The sequence below is a fragment of the Mya arenaria genome, chromosome 16 (assembly GCF_026914265.1).
Source record: "Mya arenaria isolate MELC-2E11 chromosome 16, ASM2691426v1".
NCBI lineage: Eukaryota > Metazoa > Mollusca > Bivalvia > Myida > Myidae > Mya > Mya arenaria.
The window spans coordinates 43,436,461-43,457,423 of NC_069137.1; the positions used below are offsets into that span (position 1 = coordinate 43,436,461).

Genomic DNA, 20,963 nt, shown 5'->3' on the forward strand with positions numbered 1-20,963 from the left:
TTTAGTGTACATTAATGCAACCTTATATAGGGCAATAATACACCCTTTCAGCTAACACTCTAAAATTGTGAAAGGTGTTTGAAAGCTTATACTCACAAACAGGCGATTAATTAGGGTGATCGATACCATAAAAATTTGTCTTCAACTGTTCAATGGCCTATAATTGGGACACTTAAGGCATATATATATTTTAACTGAATTGATTTTATTAGGCAAAAAAAGGTTTTGTTTCGGTCACGGGCCTCAAAATCAACAGGGATTTTTTTTATTTATTTTTTTCATTGGCCTCAAAATCACATGGGATATTTAAAAAAAAATAAAATAAATTATTTAGCCTTTTAAAAGTTGAAATATTGTCTGCCATTACTAGTCAACAAGCTCCAATAATATGAATTTGACTGTAACTTAACTAGAAACAAATCACTCTTGTAATAATTCAAAAGACTGATTATTTATAAAAAATACATGCATGAAAATATGACGAAATATATATCATTTTTTTTTCTTTTTTTCATGTTATAAAAATGATTGTAATGATGAAACTCAATCTTCCATTTTATGGTTCTGTTTAATAAGCTAATATGATACTAAAGAAGGGGAAAAAATGAGGTATTTTACCCTTGATGTTACCGGTTGAATGAAACGTGACGCTGTCATAATACAGTTGAATAGGCCATACCAAATTGATTTCTTGTTTGTTATGAACTTTGGGTTTTAGCTAAAAGAGTTATGGAAGGGTTCTGCACCCTGCCCTTTTTTGTTAACACCCTTCTGCCCTCCAGCAGACCAGCATAGCACCGTTCTGTCTTCATAGAATTCAATGCTTAATACTGTCAAATATTACTTTTGATATCGATTAAAACTTGATTTATGATTATCAACACAATATCATACAAATTTTATTTATTTGGCAGTCTTCGAAATTAGTCTTTTTCGATGAACAAGCCTGAATTTATATACTACTGCTAGGCATTTAATTTTAGAACAAGCCCTGATGTATATATAACCCAGAATTTGAGCAAGTCCAGAAAGCATTTTACCAGTGCAGGGCTTGTGGGCTTGCAGGCTTGTGCTGATTTCATCCACTGATTTGGCAGTTGAAACCTAACTTCAATTAATCCCAACTCCCAAGTTTTCTTATAAAATTTGTTGTGTTCAATTTATTCCTATCCCGATACAGTATGCCATTTTTGTCCCTAAATAGCACTCTGTTCCTCTTCTGCAGCACCCTGTCCTTTTTCCGACATTGTTAAAACTCTACGAACTCTTCCTTCTATTCAGGTGCTAATGATGACGAGGTAACTCTTCACTTTGAGGATGAGCAAGAGTTCCCTGACCTTGGGGTGTCGGAGGGCGAGATCGAGCGCCAACATGTCCCTGTCAACACCCCAACCCTCGTGGCCTATAGTGAGACTCTGAAAAATAATGTGAGTATTTTATGATAATTATGAAATACAATCAAAGTGCCTTCAGAGTTATATAATATGGTCAAACTGGTTGCAGAGTATTCTCCCAGCTTTCCCAGCTTCACAACTTGTCTTGACCCACAGGTGTTGTGACTTGTCTTGCCTTTTTTTAACTCTCAGACATAATGAATGACTGCCAGCTTTCATAAGCCCGAAAAAATTGTTTTCTATACTTTTTATTCTTCGTCCATATCAATTGTAAATTTAACAAAAAAATCCTGACCCACTAAAATTTTACCAGTCAGGGCTGGTTGGTCACACAATTCTGCAAATTTTGTGATCATGTGACTTTATCGTCCATCAATAGATCAGCTGGGCACGCGTCACATGGCTTGTCCAGCATTGTTAACGCTATCATTGTTAACTTTCAACTCACGAAGTATAATGGATGCTCTATATGATCTGCATATGTCTTTTAGTATCAAGATTTGAGACAACTGTTTCAGCTGAACTTGTCTTATTTTAACATACTGACATAGAATCAACTTTTGTTGCACATTTAGAATATATAACATCAATGTTGGGATATATTGTTCATTATATTTTCTTTTTTTCAGACTCCCGTGCAATCTACCTGGTCTTCACAGGATGAATCTTGTACCCTCTCCACAGTTGGTAGGTATCTTCCAGGTAGAACCAGGCAGTTTGTCTGCAGTTTGTCTGTTTTTCAGAAGAAAATTCAAGTGTTCATAATGTGATAGCCATGGTGCTTCAAGTCTTCAGTGCTGTTATTGTGCAACGACTTGAACCTTGGCCATGAAACAAAAGAAATTGAAGATATTCAAATGAAACTTGGTACACATGTTGCAAACCACCCGCACTCTTACTACTACTAGCACTCTGTGCTCGCAATCAACATTTTAAACAATCCTGCTCTCGTTGGTATAGATGTGTGCCTCAAACCCAAGAGGTTGTGGGTTTAAGCTCCGTCAGGGTGAGAGTAGTCTAGTGATTTTGGTGTCAGCCTTTTACCCCAGGGGTGCGGGTTTGATCCCCACCAGGGTGAGAATGGTTGTAGATTAGATCCCAATTAGGGGTACCTTCTCATGGCCTCTCATAATGGACACCGTACTACAGGTTTCCGCCAAAGAAACAGACTCAAACGTTAGTCTATAAGCTGTCAGCAATTGTCACAATCAAGTTGTAGAAATTAGTATGATAATAAACTATATAAGATCCAGTCTTTGAGCAAGCATAGAAAGCATTTAACCAGCTTTCCACCAGCGCAGGTCTTGTGCTAGTTTCGATCACTAAAAGCTATTTTAATAGAGAAGAACAAACATTCTGACATAAAATTCTCATAAAATAAGCTGAAGCCCTCTGAAGTTGCAGTTTTTCCTCAATGAAATAGATATTTGTTGTGGACTTCAAAGTAATATGAAGTAATATAAATGTTTAAATATGATATTATTTACAAAAAGAATTGTCCAATGTAAACAAAGCAAGTAAATGTTTAAATATGATATTATGTACAACAGAATTGTTTAATGTAAACAAAGCAATTTAATGTTTAAATATGATATTATGTACAACAGAATTGTCTAATGTAAACAAAGCAAGTAATAGCGTATAATGTCTTATCCTTGTTTCAAAATTTCAGTCTAAGAAATTACTATATAAATAATCACACAAATGCGTTATATTTTAAGTGCTTCATCATTATGCTTTTACCCGTAGATAAACAGACATTCATAGAAATTAAGTGACTTCATCGTCATACAAGTTGTTTGATGAAGGCGCATTGTTTAGCGGCAAAACAAATGACGCGGGTTGAAGCAGAAATATGATAAGACATATATACACATATAAATATAATGGATAACATGTGATGTGATACATCTGACTCAATAAGTTCAACATGTTAAGTGTTCTCAATAAGAACCGGCTGCCGGCCAAAATGGACGGTTCAAATGGCAATAGGGCCGGTTCAAATTTGGAAAACTAAATGAATTTTCAGTAGAATAAGTAGAAGCTGGTCGTTTACTTTACTATTTGAGACGGTTCAACCAAAACTTATTGAGAACCCTGCATGTTAAGATAACTGAATCTCTTTCCATAATGCTGCTAAATTGTTTGAAACCAAACTAAACTTCTTTTTTTTAAGCATTAAGTATAAGTTCTAGCGAGCAGTTTCTCATGCTGCATTTGTTGTTTATTTGATGTATGCTGATGTATTCTGTATATGGCATGCAGGACTTTGCATAATTTTTTAATTAAGTTTCAAAGTCTCAAAATAAAGTTGATTTTGGTCAAGAAAAACGGTATAGCTTATAGAAACATTCCTCTAGTCTAGTCACAAATTATTTTAATCACATTTCCATAAGAGAACAAATATCAATTATAAATCATTTGTCCATAATCTGAATTAAGTCTCTACGTCACATCATGTATCGTTTTTCATATCCTTAAATAAATAACTCATAAGGCCAAAAAAAAATTGGTTTGGTTAGGTTTTTTTTTTTATTTTTTTTATGTCATCATTGAAAAATGATGTTAAAGTAAAATTCTGTATTAAGTGTAAAGCTGCACTCTCACAATTATACCATTTTTACAACTTTTTTTATTTTTTGTCTTGGAAATAGCAAATGTTTGCATAAATATCTGCAAACCAATGAAATATGATTGCTGACAAAAAAACAGATCCTAGATTCCCATATTTCTGTTCAAAAATTAATGTTTTATGGTTTAAGCAGTTACTAACAGTTTTAGAAAATTGCATAAAACATCATTTTTTGAACTTAAATATAAAAATCTGAGTTCAAATTTTTTGACAGCCTTGTAAAACTGGTTTCCATGAATTTTCGCAAAAATTGTCTCGTTCCAAGACAAAAAATAAAAAAAGAATGACAAAACGTTCAATCTCTGAGAGTGCAGCTTTTATGGTTAAACCACACACTTAAAAATATAAAAAATAAAATTAATATACATATATATATATATATATTTTACCAACTGACTATAAAAGTGATTATATATATATATGGTCAGCCTCTATTTTGTTAAGGTAGGGTCTGGTAACGCAAACCAAATGTTTTTTTCAGCTGTATCATTTTTCCTATCCTTGAATAAATAACTCATAAGCTATAATCTTCTTGCCAGTGTAATCAATATATTGTGAAAACCACAATCAATACCTTGATTAATTTTGTTTGGGCTACCTGGGATGAAGTATCCCCCATTATACTGTCTGAAACGATCTTGAAATGGATTTATAGTAGCTCTAAATTGTCATTCCATTTTACATAAAAATTGCAATATAGATAAGAGAAATGAGTAGGACGACCGAATATTTTACATACTATACTTTGGTTTATATATTTTTTTCTTATTTTTTTTTCGCAAATGATTCATTAAACTAAACACAGTAAATTCTTGTTTTATCAAGATAAAAGTTTTATCAGTGGACATTTGTAATTTAAAAACTACCTTTAGTTTTGAAGTTTCGTAGTATTTTGAAATCGTAAAATTAGTTTATTTGCAATCTTGCGTCACAGGTAACCACCACACAAAATCTCTATTGTATTTATAGTGCGTCTAAATTGACACTAATAGAGTATGAAATATATCATATTACCTTGATATTTCACAACGAAATGTAGTGTCCTTATTTTTAACATTTGATTCTTACGTAATTATTGCCTGGCTGAGTCAGGCCCCCAATATCAGGAAAATATTTAATCTCTCAGTTTCTAATTTAAATCTTTACCTGTCTGATAATCACGAAAAACTCAGTTTTATGTATCAAAATCAGGTTAAAGTAAGAAATATTGCTTAACAAAATAAGCTACTTAAGTCTGTTAGGGTTAAGAAGTTTCAAGAAATCAGGGCCTGGACTCTGACACTTAATGTTGTTATGGTCCAGCAGACTCCCAGGCTAAAACAGTGAGGTTGTCCGGTTAGCTCAGTGCTTAGCTCACACACCAGGGCGACGGGGGTTCTATTCCCGGCCTGGGTGCATGTGAGTTTGGTTAATGGTGACCACGCCAGACAAGTGTCAGTTCCCCCCGACAATACAAGACCACACTCTCGAGCATCAGCGTGCCAACGAGAGTGACTTAGTATAAGCTATTTTAGCTTTCATCACAATCGTTGTAAAATATATAATGTTTAAACTAAAACGGTAAGTGTCCAACCCTGAATATTGTCTATGTTTTTATAGTCTCATTTTTACTGAGTATGTTTACACCTAGAATATTGAAACATTGGGCCCTGGACTCCTTGACTAGGACACCTTATAATTAGTTTGAACATTATATATTTTGCAACGATTGTGAAGAAAGCTATGATAGCTTATACGTAGTCACTGGTACGATGTTGCCTGAGAGAGTGATTCTTGTGTTGTGGGGAAAATCGGAGAAAACCCACTTGTTCTACTTGGTGACCACAAACCAAACTCACATGCGCCCAGGCCGTGAACCGAACCCCGGTCGCCTTGATGAGAAGCAATGGCACGTACCGAAAAACCATAAACCTTATAATTATAAGTAGGTGGTCCAGTAGACATCTATGCTAAAAACAGGTAGTGAGCTACCGTATTGTCTATGTATACATCATCTCATACTACCATTTTAAATTGCAGAAATGACATCAGCCCAGGCTGCTAAAGAGAGCCGGACGTCGAGGAAGCGACGGAAACGACGGGAGGTTGCCAACAAAGCTGCGGAAGCTGAAATGGCGGAGATAAACCTTGAACAACACATGCTGGAACTCAAGATGAAACAGAAACTGCCGCTTAGTGCAAGGAAATCGGTCTCCCCTGTACGAAACGCTGCTACACAAGGTGATTATAAAAATGATTATGAATATGACACCTTAATAGTTTGTCACAGCATATCATTGGTTGAAATAAGATTAGTCTCCGCCGTATGAAATGCTGCTACACAAGGTGATTATAAATATGACAACAGAATAAGTTAGTCAAAGCTTCATTGGTTCAAATGAAATCCTTCTCCCTTGTATGAAATGCTGCTACGCAGGGTGTTTATAAATATGACATCTGAATTGTTAGCCGCAATATTTCGCTGGTTCAAACAAAATCAGCCTCCCATGTATTGAATGCTCTTTACAAGGTGAGTGTTTCCAAAGCGAGTTGTAATTCTTAAGAAAAATTGCTTCTTTAAAATGCAAGGAAATCAGTCTCAAGTCATCGACTTTTGGATGAAGAAACCCAAAATTCTTATACTATTGCTTGGCACAATTTTTTTAACAAGCCCTGCTATATAACATTCAGAATTTCAGCAAGCCCAGAAGAAATTTTATCAGTTCAGGGCTTGCGGGCTTGTGTTTCGACTACTTGAGTATCACCCCCATTAGAAATAATATGACACACTGTTGGAAATGCTGCTATTGATGTCAGGTGAATTTATGGACTATCACAGCAGTTGTTATTGTGAAATGTCATTACAGCTTAATATCAAACAAGAATTGTTGCTTATTGCAAGATGATCAGTCTCTCCTGTTAGGAACACTGCTACTCAAGGTAATTTACATGATACAAGATTGTTTTCTGAATAATTTTGCTAATTCAAAAATGGTGATTAGATTAAAAAAGGTATTTTATGGGCCACTTCGTTATTGAAGAGATGTTGACTCATTTTACAAGGAAATCAATCTCCCCTTTATGGAACAATGCACTGGAATGTAATTTGTATTACAAATGATCTGAATATTTTCCTGACACAAAAATGATCATTGGATGAAAAGGCTCATTATATGTGCAAGAAATTCAGTCTCCCTGTAAAAATTATTGCTACTTAAGGTGAATTTACAAGATGTTTGTTTGTATTGAGAATATTTGGTTAAAGTGACTGAACACCAGATTGGCACCAAGTTTTTTTCTGTAACAAATCTCAGGACAATTATTTACCAAAATGTTTTACTCTTTGAGATCAAAATTGTAAAAAAAATACCAAAATGTAAAAAAAATTGAGTCGGAGGCCGGGTTGTCGCCAAAATTGCAGTCCAGTGTTGTATCAATGTGCTACGAAGGCTTTCTCTAAACAGTTGGAATATTTAAGCTTTTTACCTAACTTGGTAATATCATGTGATAACATCGATAAGCCAATCACGCATAAGGAATGAATTCTACTAGGTAGACATACCTAGTAATCTTTTTTAATGGAAAAATAAGAAAAAACTGCGAAAAATAAATTAATTGTAAACTATACAAGTGGTACTTCAGTTAGTAAGTTTCAATGCATTGTACACATCAATACCAAGTTTATGTCAGTTTTCGACAATTTTCTTCTTTTTTTTCGCTATTTCATCATACGGAGTACAGCCCCTTTAATTCAAAGATGGTTATTGGATGAAGAGTGATATTTATTGTAACACTTATAAAACAGGTATTGACATACCAGGGAATCAATCTCCTCTGTAAATAAATACTGTTGCACAATGTCATATATGAGATACTCGGATTCATGTATTCTGAAATATTTTGTCAATTCAAAAATGATTTTTGGATGAGAGGGGTGTTGACAGAATGATGTACAGATGAAACAAACATTGGTTTCAACTCTGAAAATGTTTGCTTAAGCACAGTAATATATAACACTTATTAGGGAATCAGAATATCTTGTTAGCTGGGAAAACTGAAGGTGTGGCCATAGTCGTCCGTGAAAACTTAAAATACTGGGCCAAGCTTTAATGACATATCTAAGTTGTAAACCGTGCGTGAGCTTGTCACTGCTAAGATACACTTGTACAATTATGGGCAAAATCTATGGGATAAAAGTTGTTATGATATATTTGTTTGAAACACATTTTAAGCCCAGAACGAGGTTACTCATGAACATTTACGATCTTGTAAAAGCCTTACGATCTTTATTGACCCTGGAACCACTTGAAGACTATTCTCAGAAAATGTCAATGTAGCTTGTAAATTATTTTCGACAATTTGTGATTATCATGAAACAAGATTCAGGAATTGAGAACTTTTATGATTTTTAGCTTAGTACAAATCATACATAATTATAGTTATGACTTGATAACGTTAATAAAACATTGATTTCCATGATGCAGAAAACCAATTTTCGCACCTGACTCAATTTACAAGTCAGTGTCTCCCATTTTCAACTAACAGTGCATCCTTAGCACCACTATGATATATTTTCAGTGAATGCAAACCATAATCAAATCAAAATCATATATCAGAACCCTGTTTAATTACCATAGACCCCCTAATTGATCAAGCATTAAGATCACAGAACCACAAGCTGAAAAGTCCTAGGGAGAAATCTAAGCAAAAAACATATACAAACAAAAGTAATGATGACCAATCTTTTCCCACAGGTGTCTGGAAGCTTGCTCCATCCAGCCCGACCAGTCAGCCATCACCTTCAGGGAAGAAAGTTTGTCTCGTGCTGCCTGGAACTGTTGCACAAGAGCCCGCTCACTCTGCCCCACTACAGCCTAGCACTGCTGTAAAACAGCCAGGTATGTACAGTCAAATTTTTCACCATAATAAACACCACAGATTAATTCTTTCCCCGATACTGTAGCTCAAGTGCCGGCTCACTCAGTGCCACTTCACTGTTGTTAGACAGCCAGCCTAGTGCCTATGTTGAACAACCTGGTATGGCCTAACTTTGCTGTTAATACTCATGTATGGTAAGTGTATGTATACCACCAGAAATATTCCCTTGAACTGATATTTACCATTTTTGTAATGTGCAAATTTGGACTTAGAATGACAACACTAAGGTTTTAATAAAGACTAGGTGTTTGTAATATGTCAGATCAACATTTCAGGTATGTTAAAGACCCTCAGCCAGCCCTCAGTCCCTACCCTCTCCACTGGCAAATCCCAGGGAGAACTTATGCCCCACCCTCTAGGGAGATAAATGTTAACACTTTTTCCACATTATTTCAGGTGTATTGCCACCAAGCCAGCCCCCAGTGGCCACTTATTCTATTGGCAAACCTCAGGGACAACTTATGCCCGAAGCCCCTAGAGTGGTCAATGTTAACCCTACCCCCTCTCTATTTCAGGTATATTGAAAACATCAAGCCAGCCCCCAGTTCCCACCCCCTCCACTAGCAATACAACAGGGACCACTAGCCCCGCCCCTGGAGCAGGAGGAAAGAAGTCCAAACAACCAATCACATACGACTTCGCAGCAATGATTGATGCTTCCCTGGAGGTAAAAGAAGTAGTCCAGATTATATAAGAACTATTTTCCCTCACTAGATTGTACTGTTCACTGACATGAGGCTTTTACTTAAGGTTAAACCCCCCCCCCCCAAAAAAAAAAAAAAAAAACAGGAAGATACGCCAGCTTAGCAAATTATTTCAACCTGAAGTTAAAGCTTCACTTTAGTGGTTGTGAGATTTCTGGATGAAAAAATTCATCACGGATATTTCATTTTTTGCAAAATGAAGCAGACTGAAGGCCTGGGGCCATGATTACGAACACTGTCTCAAGTCCAAGTCTAGACTCAGACCCAGATAAGCACTTAATGAAATTACTTAGAATCATACTTATTTCATTCAATTAATAAAAGTTAAGGTGAATCATTGTACAATTATGAAAAGAAATAAAATTCAGCAAATTTTATCATTAAAACGCAACTATAAACTTAAAAAGTACCAATGAAATGACAATTTACATTTTTTTAACTACAGTCAGTACTCAAACTTGAGACTGTTGGTTATCTTGCCCTTGCACTAGTAAAACTACAAGTGCCTTCTGACTTTCTTGGTTCATGAACGGGTCAAGCTTTAAAATGATTTTGCAGACTGTTTTTTTTGTCTCAGCCTTGGGGATGTTTGCAGAATCAATACAGAAAATTGACCCGTAGATAAGCTAGCTTACTGATTGAGCTTACAATATTTTGTTTTACGCTATGATAAGAACACTGCATTATAAGTTTTGAAATGGTAAGTCTAATTACTCGGGTAAAAGTTTGGTGGATTTAAATGCTACACTCTCATAGATTTTATTTGTGACACTCTTTACTTTAGTGTCCTTAGAACAGATCTCAATTGTTTGGTAAACTGACGAAAATTTTGTTATTCTTAAACCATTAGTTATGCTTTTAGTCATAAAGCATCAAATTTTGATTTAAATGTAAATATGATAAACTACGATCTGATCTTTTGTAAGCAGTCTTATATAACATAATACACAAACATAAGCTCTTTCAAAGACAAAAAATAAAAACAACTTGTCTTAACGCTTAATCTGTAAGAGCTTTAAATGCCTTCTTGTTGGACTGCAGAAACAAGTCAGCATCAGCCTCTGCATGTGGTAATTTTATAATCACACAAAGCATCTTTTCTTGAATAATAACTTCAAAAACTGTCTGCTTGTGTGTGATTTTAAGTGTGTATGTCTGGTAGTGATGAGTGCCATGTTGGTATGGGATTATATTTCTGAAACATTTCACCTTTGAGATTGGAACTTATAAAGCACATATTATATGCATGTATCCAACATATTCTTATTTTGTTTTACAGAGTAAGAAAGAACAAGCCAAAAAGGAGAAGGAGGTCAAGCCCGTGGTCATTAAGAAGGATGATCTTAAACCCGTAAGTATCTTGTCTGTTATTGTGTCACACACATGAAACTTGGTACAGAGCTTACTTATGACAATGCTAATAATTTGTCAACTAAATCTTAAAATGCTTTGTAATAGCAGACCAATTGAACAGCCATCGAAATAAGACTTCTGGATGAACAAGCTCTGGGGCCGTATTCAATAAGCATCTTTGTGAATATTTTCAACTTAGTGAGAATTTCGTAATTTTTGACAACGATTATTTTAAATACCCACTACTTTTCATCAGATTTATTCATATGCATATCTTGTTTAGACCATTTTCTTGCTTATTTTCATATTTTTGGTGTACAAACATTGTTCGTTTTCTTAAAATTCAAATTAAAAATGGCAATTTTTCACTTAGTTGAAAATTATTACTAAGATGCTTATTGAATACGGCCCCTGGTCTTAATACTAGTGCTTGATTTAAGAAAAGGTCAACAAGACCTGCTATATAAAATCCAGAACTTGAGCAAGCCCAGAAAGCATTTACCAGTGCAGGGCTTTCTGGTTTCTGTGAATTTTGACCACTGGTTGAATTAAAGCTGAACCACCCTGATATGAATAAACCAATTTAGAGACTTATTAGTAACAGGATACTCATGGACAAAGAAGGTCATGTGAACGTTGGTTCATTTTATTTTATTGTTAAACAAATTAGGTTATTTTTGAGGGCAGTGGTAATCCAACTTAAGCATCATATCCATATGAAAAGAGAGGAGTTCAAGTGGGCGAAAAAACAACAACAACCATCACTATCTTAAACAGCAACACCTATACCACCCTCCTCATCATCACCACCATCATTAACAACAGCAACCATCATCATCACCACCTTAAACAGCAACAACTAAATCAGCCTCCTCCTCATCATCATCATCACCACCAACATCAACTGCAACCATCACTAACAAGCACCAATAACAACTACCTCGCTCACCAGTCATTACCACCACTCGTCACAAGGCGCTGTAAACGACATAGAGAAACCCATTTTGCTTTCCACCTTTACAAGTATGCCAGACTTATGTTCTTTTGTGTATTCAGGTAAACCAGTTGGATTCCAGTGCCCCTATGGTGAAGCGTGGGAAGGAGAGGGAAACGCCAAAACTGAAGAAGCCCAGCCCACTGAAGAAGGTAAAATACAGTTAATGTTATTGGATTTTTCTTTGGTTAATATTAAATTTTGTCACCCAATATCATAGTAAAAATCTAAGGAACATGAAGCCTTATTTATAAAGCGTTTTAGTGAAAAAAAATTAATACGTTAACTTTAAATAACCTATATTTTTACAGGTAATCCTGAAAGAGAGAGAAGAAAAGAAACGGCTGAGATTATTGGACGACGAAGACAATCAGAGGTTTGTTTCCAAGGTTTTGGTTGGATGATTTGAATTTGAAATTGTGCAGTTCTATATTTATTGATACAATAGACTATAATATACAATGATTTAGATAACAAATTGTGATTCATTTAAACATTTTAAAATAATTATAAAAAAACAGGGTCAAATTCTAGATTCTTTAAAATGATTGAATATTCTAATTAATTGAATGTGTTTTTTTTAAATTTAATTACAATATTTTTATGAATTTTAAGAGTGCTGAATATATTGATTGATATTGTTCAGATAAGAGATATTTATTGCATTTCTTATAGATATTTTTAAATCAGCTGGAAAGATTAAATGATATGTTTTTATTACTAAACAAACAACTGTTAAAACTTCTATACAAAGAGAGGTTGTGGTTTTAATAGCATGACATGGGAATATCATGTGCATCATGTTCCAAGCTAAGAGTCTGTCCCGTTTTGGGTGTTTGTCCTTGAAGATGCCTTGATGTGCATTCGATTTATCAAGACTTGCGCATGCGAAATATGGTATCAGGACCCCTTGACACAAATTGAATGAGTACATACTGAATTGTAAATCTAGTTTTGTACATGTATATGCATTAAAAATCAAACTGTTGACACATAGATTCCACGCTGTCTACAATAAGGGTGAATGCATATTTTATAAACTAGATTTATAATTACATACATACATGTAGTATATACTAGATCTCAAGTCCAATCTTATTAAAAGGAAAAAAAGAAATTAACATGATCTATGCTAATTTTACAAATGCATATTTTGAATACTTTTGATTTCATACAATTTTAGTATATGTCCAATTGTATATACATTACAGCATGCCTGTTGCAATGTTCCCCAATTCACCGATAAGGTATAACTAACACGCTTAACATGTCCGCATGGTGTGTGCTAAATGTTTACCGTAAAATCAGCTATTTTTGCAAGGGTAAAAATATGTGCTCAGTAACTGTAAAATTGCTTTGTGAGGGAGGGTTTTGAAGATGGAGATTTTATTGCAAGTGCATTCCTAAGGGTACTTAAAACTCAAGGGTACTGGAAAACCTGCTTGTGACCATCTACATGTATGATATCATCATGGACACTTTTAAGCTGCTTCATTGATTCAGTGTGACATTTTACTAGGAAAATCTTTCAGTTATGAAAAATGAATAGTAACAAAGCCCTGTATGACATCATGGTTTTGTTTTCTGGGTTGAACAGTATTAAAACTTACATGCAATTATATTGAGGAAGTTTTGTCTCCCTTATTTAATTAATATTCATGAGATTTTGTAGGGCAATATTTTCATAGTACTTATATCTTGTCAATCGAATTAAGTACGAGGGTTGTTGGTGATGCTGTGTTATTTAATGCTACTTTTTTGTCACTGTATTACCAGTACATTGTCTGAAGCGGAAAGTTATTGTTGGCACATTCATGACCCATTTTAAGATAAACCTATACTTTTATATAGTTGTGAATGTTGGGGATACAGAATTACTTACATTTTTGAAAGGGTACAACTTAAATTGGGTATATATCATTAAAAAAAATTGTGTTCATGAAAATTTACCCTAGCAAAAATGAATGCTTTCCCAGTAATCGGTTATGGGTAAATTATGTGTGCATGTATGCATTGTATAGCTTAGAAATTGTATGATTTCAGATGCTTAATTTTGTTCAACTTTATGTTGTGTGTTTTGTTAGCCTGGCAGAGAAAAGATGCCCTCCGAAATTGAAATGTTTATAAGGTGTGCCTATATATGGTAGAAGCTAGACAAATACCCACTTATAGTAGGAAGTAGTAATCACCTGAAGCGTTTTTTTTCCCACAAAAAAACGCCAATAACTGTTTATCAGCAGGGATTTTGTTAGGTCCGGATTCCCTTATATTTGTCCAATGTGAGTTTTCCAATAATTAAATGGGCTCTTATTTTAATGATTCACAATCATATCTCAAGTTTCCTTGGCAGAAACTAGTACACATGGTGTCTGTTTTAAGAGGTCATAAGAAAGTACTGATGACGATTAAACCCTCAGCCGCATGGCTGAGCGGTGAACACCTAAACCACACAGACTCGTCCTCTGTCTGCTTAGTCCATATAATAATTAAGTCCTTATGATGTAAAATGTGTCTATTCAATTACTTAGTGATGCAAAATGTGGCAATTCAATTGCTAAGTATGGCAAAATGTGGCTAATCAATAACTTAGTGATGCAAAATGTGGCTATTCAGTAATTTAGTGATACAAAGTGTGGCTATTCAATAACTTAGTGATGCAAAATGTGGCTATTCATTAACTTAGAGATGTAAAATGTGGCTATTCAATAACTTAGTGATGCAAAATGTGGCTATTCAATAACTTAGTGATGTAAAATGTGGCTATTCAATAACTTAGTGATGCAAAATGTGGCTATTCAATAACTTACCGATGTAAAATGTGGCTATTCAATAACTTAGTGATGTAAAATGTGGCTATTCAATAACTTAGTGATGCAAAATGTGGCTATTCAATGACTTAGTGATGTAAAATGTGGCTATTCAATAACTTAGTGATGCAAAATGTGGCTATTCAATAACTTACCGATGTAAAATGTGGCTATTCAATAACTTAGTGATGTAAAATGTGGCTATTCAATAACTTAGTGATGCAAAATGTGGCTATTCAATTATTTAGTGATGCAAAATGTGGCTATTCAATAACTTAGTGATGTAAAATGTGGCTATTCAATAACTTAGTGATGCAAAATGTGGCTATTCAATTACTAAGTGATGCAAAATGTGCCTATTTAATTTAACTTTGTGACGCAAGATGCTAGTTAACTTTTGTGCTATCAAATAATTGGTATAATAATTATTAACACACATACTACATTAGGCTCTTGTTGAGCTATATTAGGCTCTGTTGAGCTTGTAGTATTGATGTTAGCATTAATTTTGTAACAAAAATGTTCTAGTAGATCTCATTTGCTGTGTTTACATACACTGCTTTGAAATATTTTGTTCGCTTTAAAGCTGCACTCTCTCAGATTGACATTTGGACATTTCTTGCCTCAGAATCAGCTGTTGTTGGTATCTGTAATGCCTTCAATTCAGTCATATTATAAAGATATAACTCACAATAGAACAGATCTCAATTGTTCGAAAAAAACCCTGAAATTTTCAATTTTCTGAATGTGTTAGTAATGCTTTAGCCATAAAACATTGATTTCAGACCATAAAGATTGTAAAATAGATCTTATCTTTAATCAGTCAAAATATATCACTTGTTTGGCAGGCATTTATGCAAAAATAGGCTCATTCCAGGACAAAAATATAAAAAAAAGTTGTTTAAAAGGTCTCTCTGTGAAAGTGCAGCTTTAAAATAATTGTTATTGAAAATTTAGTTTATTTGTATTAATTTGTACCATGTCAGCATACTTGTATTTTATTTTATGAAGCTAAGCTCGGATAAAAATAGTTTTATATAATTATCGAAGTTTTAAATTGTGTTGCATAAATTTATAAGAATTTTGAGAAAACTATTTTATTTGGTAATGTACACTAAATTTTAATTGTTGGTTTATTTTTGGAATATGTGTTGTATTCTTTAAGTTGGATTTATGTAGCTTCTTATAATAGGCTTAGCCTTCAGTTAGTGAGCGTTTATTTTGAAACACTGTTTGTAAAAAAAAAAAAAAATCACTATTTTAAAGTTGAAGTCATAAATTATTATTGTACATGTATTTTGAATTATTAGTTAACATTTTACAATACTTGAACTTTATTTTTATTTAGAAATAAAAAAAATAATAAAATGGCTATTTTAATTAAAACTCTTAAATGTATGTGTTTTGATGTCCCTACTGGGACCTTTTTACCATGTAATTTGTTTTGATGTCCCTACTATGAAATTTGACCAAGTTAGCCGGTTTGATCAACCTTTTTGAATGTGACTATATGTGAAGTTTTTTATATATCCTAATATGTTTACTTGTATGTATGTATAATGTTAATAATATGTTTGTCTGTTTAGTTGTTTTGATGTGCCTACTGAAATGTTTGTTTATTTTCAGTGCCCCTGTGGGGATTGGTGTGGTCAGTGGCTGTGAGTCGGACTTCTCACAGGATGGTAAGTTTTCTCCTTGTGAAAAATATTTTTATCTCAGCTGTGTTTGGAAAAAAATAAATGATATTTCGTCATAGCCATGATGTCGGTGACCGCACCATGCAAAAACCATACAGGATGGTTAGTTTTCTTCTTTTAAAAAATTAAATGTTGAGATAGTGTCATAGCCTTGATGTTGGTGACCTCAGAGTGCAAAAACTTACCTAGGCCGAAATCGGTTTACTATATTCAGATGAAACTTGGTACCAATGTTGCAAGAGACAAAATGCATATGAGGAGCATTTCCATTAACTCTGGCTTAAATAGGTTTTTCGTTATTCCCAAATTTGAAGATTTGACTTGTAGGGCTCAGGGTTGCCTTTCTTATTATATGACTCTTAGAACTTTTCATAGAAGAATATCTATCCATAGTTTTAAGCAACACTTAAGAGTAAAAATACATGTGTATCATACCAATTTACAGTACGGTTCTGGCCAAATTTGATTGACATCAGATTATTTAAAAAGAAATTTGTTTTCTATGAGCCTTTTTCTTCAAAACAGGAAACAGCAGCAGTTATCGGCAAACAGACATAATTGGCCTTGGAACGCCCAACAGTGCAGAGTTATCTCCCATAAGTCAGCCTTCACCTAGCTGTATGAGCCCTCTGTCACCAGGAACCAGTCCACTGAGCTCAGGACTAACCAGTCCAATGACGGGGTCAATACAGCATACAGTAAAGTTGAAAATTCACAGTCGGAGGTTTAGAGAGTAAGTTTGGAGATTTTTTTTTTTTTCATTTGAGAATATTTTTTTTAACAAGTCCACTGAATATATGACCAGTCCACTTATCTCTTGGCTTACTAGTCTATTGACTGGTTCAATTGCGTAGATGATCAAGTTGGATATTCACTGTCAGAGGTTTAGAGAGTTAGTTCGAAGATTATTTTAATCAACTGGAAAATAATGTTAAACCAGTCCACTTAATAGTCCAATGACTGGTTCAAAGTTGTAAATACTAAGTCAGATGTTAAGAGATGTGTTAAAGGTGGATAAGTGAGTGATATTGTTCAACCAATCTACATGTATTAACATCTGATCAGAAAAACAATGTGTAGGGTAAGACCCACAGTGCATACGTGGATCTACACCAATGACAGGGAGATTTCCTTTGAAGATTTTATTAAAAGCATACATATATATAAATGAAAAAAAAAAAAAAAAGTTCTGTTTTAAGGACATAATTATCTGTTCATTTCATGTATGATCTTAAATGAGCTACCACAAAAACTATCAACACAACTAGTCTGGCTTGGTATACATGGATTTCACTAGACCAGATCAGCTATTTGAAATACATTTTATGTCGTTCGGGCGTGGGTTAGTGTTGAACCCTGAGGATTATTACATTTCTATTATTTTTTGTTGCAGGTACTGTAACCAGGTTCTAGATAAGGAGATTGACAACAGTGTGATTGCCTTACTTCAAGATCTTGTCAGATTCCAGGATAAACAATACCATAAAGACCCTGTGAAGGTTTGTTGTAACCTTGTTCTCCACACACCAGTTACTTCCCTTGGTAGAACAGTATAGTTTAAGCTATAGAGCAATAGAAGGGTGCTGCACACTTTTTGGTAGCACCCTTCTGCCCTCATGGAAAGCAACATGGGCACCCTTCTGCCCTCATAGCTATTGCTTAAAATAAACAAATCTTTCTTTTATTTTTATCAAAATTTCGACTATGATTTTGAATTCAAACACATTTTACGTATTTGGCAGTTGAAACCGAATATTACTTTAATTAAATACAATTCCCTACATTCACACATCAGTAACTTCCCTTTGAAGAACATAATAAATGCTGTTATTTTAATCATGTGGGGAAAATAATGAAATAAATTTTGATTTTTTTCATATTGAAAATAAAATTGTGTAACAAAATTTGAATTATATACAGCAAAAATTAGTTTTTTTGCTTATATTGCAAATTTTACCTGGTTTTCTTGCTCGTTCTTTAAGAGAGATTGTCTTTGATTTGACATTGTTGTTAAAATAAAAAAATGCAGTTAAAATAAAATCAAAAACTGGGCTGCATTAAAAACAATGAGTAAATTCCAAGTCATAAAAATGGGCATGATAGTTACAAAAATTTCCAAGAATGGACTGGCAAAGTACAAGACAGTTGTTTGAATTTGGAAAAAGAAGACGTTACAACAGTGTTGCGTGAATCCCTCCAATTGTGTTATGACAAGACAATGATCTTGTTAGGATATTATTTATTGCTATTTAACCGCCAATTAATTGATTATGAAAATTTAAACTTACATTATATGGGATGTTAATCATTAACTAGAGTATGCTGCACTTAGGTTGACATTGTCATGTTATTAGGACTGCAGAAACCTTGCTGATTCTAATGCACTTAAGTTTATTTAAAGGGACTATACACCAGATAAGTTTATTTAAAGGGACTATACACCAGATAAGTTTATTTAAAGGGACTATACACCAGATAAGTTTATTTAAAGGGACTATACACCAGATGGTCCCAATATTGGCAAAAAAAACAGTATTTCCCTGAAACAAGATTAGAATTATCAATACAATCTAGTATGAGGCTGATAATGCAGCATTTTACATGATTAAAAGAAAGAATTATCACTGTCTCAGCTGAGTTGACCCGTTTGATAATAGTGCATAATGGTTTCTCAGTTTAAAGTGTGTATTTTTAGCATGGGATTTGTACATTTTCATATACCAGCGCTGTTTTGAAATATACTGGTATTTACATGGTAAACAAACCAAGTGAAATTCAGATTGAAAAAATACGCAAAAACTGCAAAAGTTTCATATGTCGTAAGCAATGTGATACATCAGTAGGTAAGATTTTTTTACACAACAATATCAATTTTATGTAAGTTTTTGACAATTTTCTTCTTTTACTTGCAACTAGCAACTTGCATCTGGTGTCTAGTGCCTTTAATAGTTACTGCACCTATAACCAGAGGTATTGAAATTATACCGAGTGCTTTAAGGCGAGCGTGTCATTTCAGTTATGAGGGAAGTGGGTGAAGTAATTATTTTGTACCATGTTGTCAAGGACAGTGTTCAATTTGATAACTTGTTTTAACTTAATGCCCTTGAATTATCAACGAAAAATAGACCACCTTCGCATTCTGACAAAGTTGTCTTGTTAATGAAAAATAAACGAACCTACATTCCCCACACAGTGTTCCTATAAACGAAATATAGACAAATTTCTTAGCCCCACAGTAGTGTTGTTAATGAAAACTAGAAAATTTTCGCATTCCCTCATAAGTGGTCTTGCTGAATTTCATGTATGCGTATGAATAGTTAAAACTAAACTCCAACTGCAACATTGAATTTTTTGTTTGATAAATGTTTCAACAATTTTGGTCTTCATTAGGTTGTATGTAGTTCAAGGTAATCTATGTTTATGGGTAATTACATATTCTTTTATGTTTGCATCAAAGAAAATGTTATTTTTTACAGGCAAAGGCCAAGCGCAGATTTGTTTTGGGGCTAAGGGAGGTAACAAAACACCTGAAACTGAAGAAAATCAAGTGTGTTATTATCTCCCCTAACTTGGAAAAGATCCAATCGAAAGGTAAGTGACGGCAAAGAAAAATTACATGGTAATGTTTGATTTCATGCTGTATGACTCGGTTCAGTGCATTTAATTGCAAGTATTTTAAAGTGATTTTTAATATAAAAAAAAACTATTCTTTACTTTGAAAGAAAAACCTAAGGAGTTGAATTTGAAAGTAAAAAAACAAAACATGTTGGTATTTATTTGTGTTTCATTTTGTAATTTTTGAACTTGAATATGTTTTAGATATGCTTTATCTATGAACAGGGGCTTTAAATGTTTTAAATAAGCTCTATCCATGAACAGGTGGACTTGAATGCTTAAAATAAGCTCTATGCATGAACAGGTGGTCTTGAATGTTTTAAATATGCTCTATCCATGAACAGGTGGACTTGATGATGCCCTAAACAACATCTTGGAGCTGTGTAACGATCAGAGTGTTCCGTTTATCTTTGGACTCGGTCGCAGGGCCCTGGGTCGAGCTTGTGCAAAACTTGTACCGGTTAGCGTTGTGGGCGTCTTTAACTATGAAGGCTCTGAGGTTAGTATGTGGATAAAGAATGTTTATATATCCTTTTGCAATATGCCCTGGAATGAGCATATGAGTGAGTACAGTTCATAAACTGGCTTTGCCCTGGGTCAAGTATGTTCAAAAATTAAACCAGTCAGCATTGTGGACATTTTTAAGGAAGAAGTTAATGGAGTTTGTATTAATTGTGATGCTTTGCCTTGACTCATGCATATGAAAAACTTCTACAAAACATAATTGATATAATTTGCTGGTTAGCTCTTGGTTCAGCATGTGAACAAAACTGGTGGCCGTCAGTGTTAGTGTTAGGGGGTGAGGGGTACTTAGAATTTTCTGATGTTTAAGCTATCTTTTGGGAAATAT

General features: G+C 34.0%; 1 protein-coding gene across 2 annotated transcripts in view; it reads left to right on the forward strand.

Annotated features, from left to right (window-relative positions):
• LOC128221193 (uncharacterized) overlaps positions 1-20,963 on the forward strand; it is a 73,617-nt gene that overhangs the window by 43,064 nt on the left and 9,590 nt on the right. The window contains exons 8-21 of one of the 2 annotated variants that reach the window (XM_052929671.1): positions 1,282-1,427; positions 2,024-2,081; positions 6,046-6,246; positions 8,760-8,903; positions 9,459-9,610; positions 10,927-10,998; positions 12,057-12,146; positions 12,306-12,370; positions 13,206-13,241; positions 16,428-16,483; positions 17,024-17,231; positions 17,892-17,997; positions 19,975-20,089; positions 20,458-20,612. In XM_052929671.1, coding sequence (XP_052785631.1) covers positions 1,282-1,427; positions 2,024-2,081; positions 6,046-6,246; positions 8,760-8,903; positions 9,459-9,610; positions 10,927-10,998; positions 12,057-12,146; positions 12,306-12,370; positions 13,206-13,241; positions 16,428-16,483; positions 17,024-17,231; positions 17,892-17,997; positions 19,975-20,089; positions 20,458-20,612 — 1,604 coding nt within the window. The remainder of the gene's footprint in view (positions 1-1,281; positions 1,428-2,023; positions 2,082-6,045; positions 6,247-8,759; positions 8,904-9,458; positions 9,611-10,926; positions 10,999-12,056; positions 12,147-12,305; positions 12,371-13,205; positions 13,242-16,427; positions 16,484-17,023; positions 17,232-17,891; positions 17,998-19,974; positions 20,090-20,457; positions 20,613-20,963) is intronic. The other variant, XM_052929672.1, reaches the window with a different exon arrangement.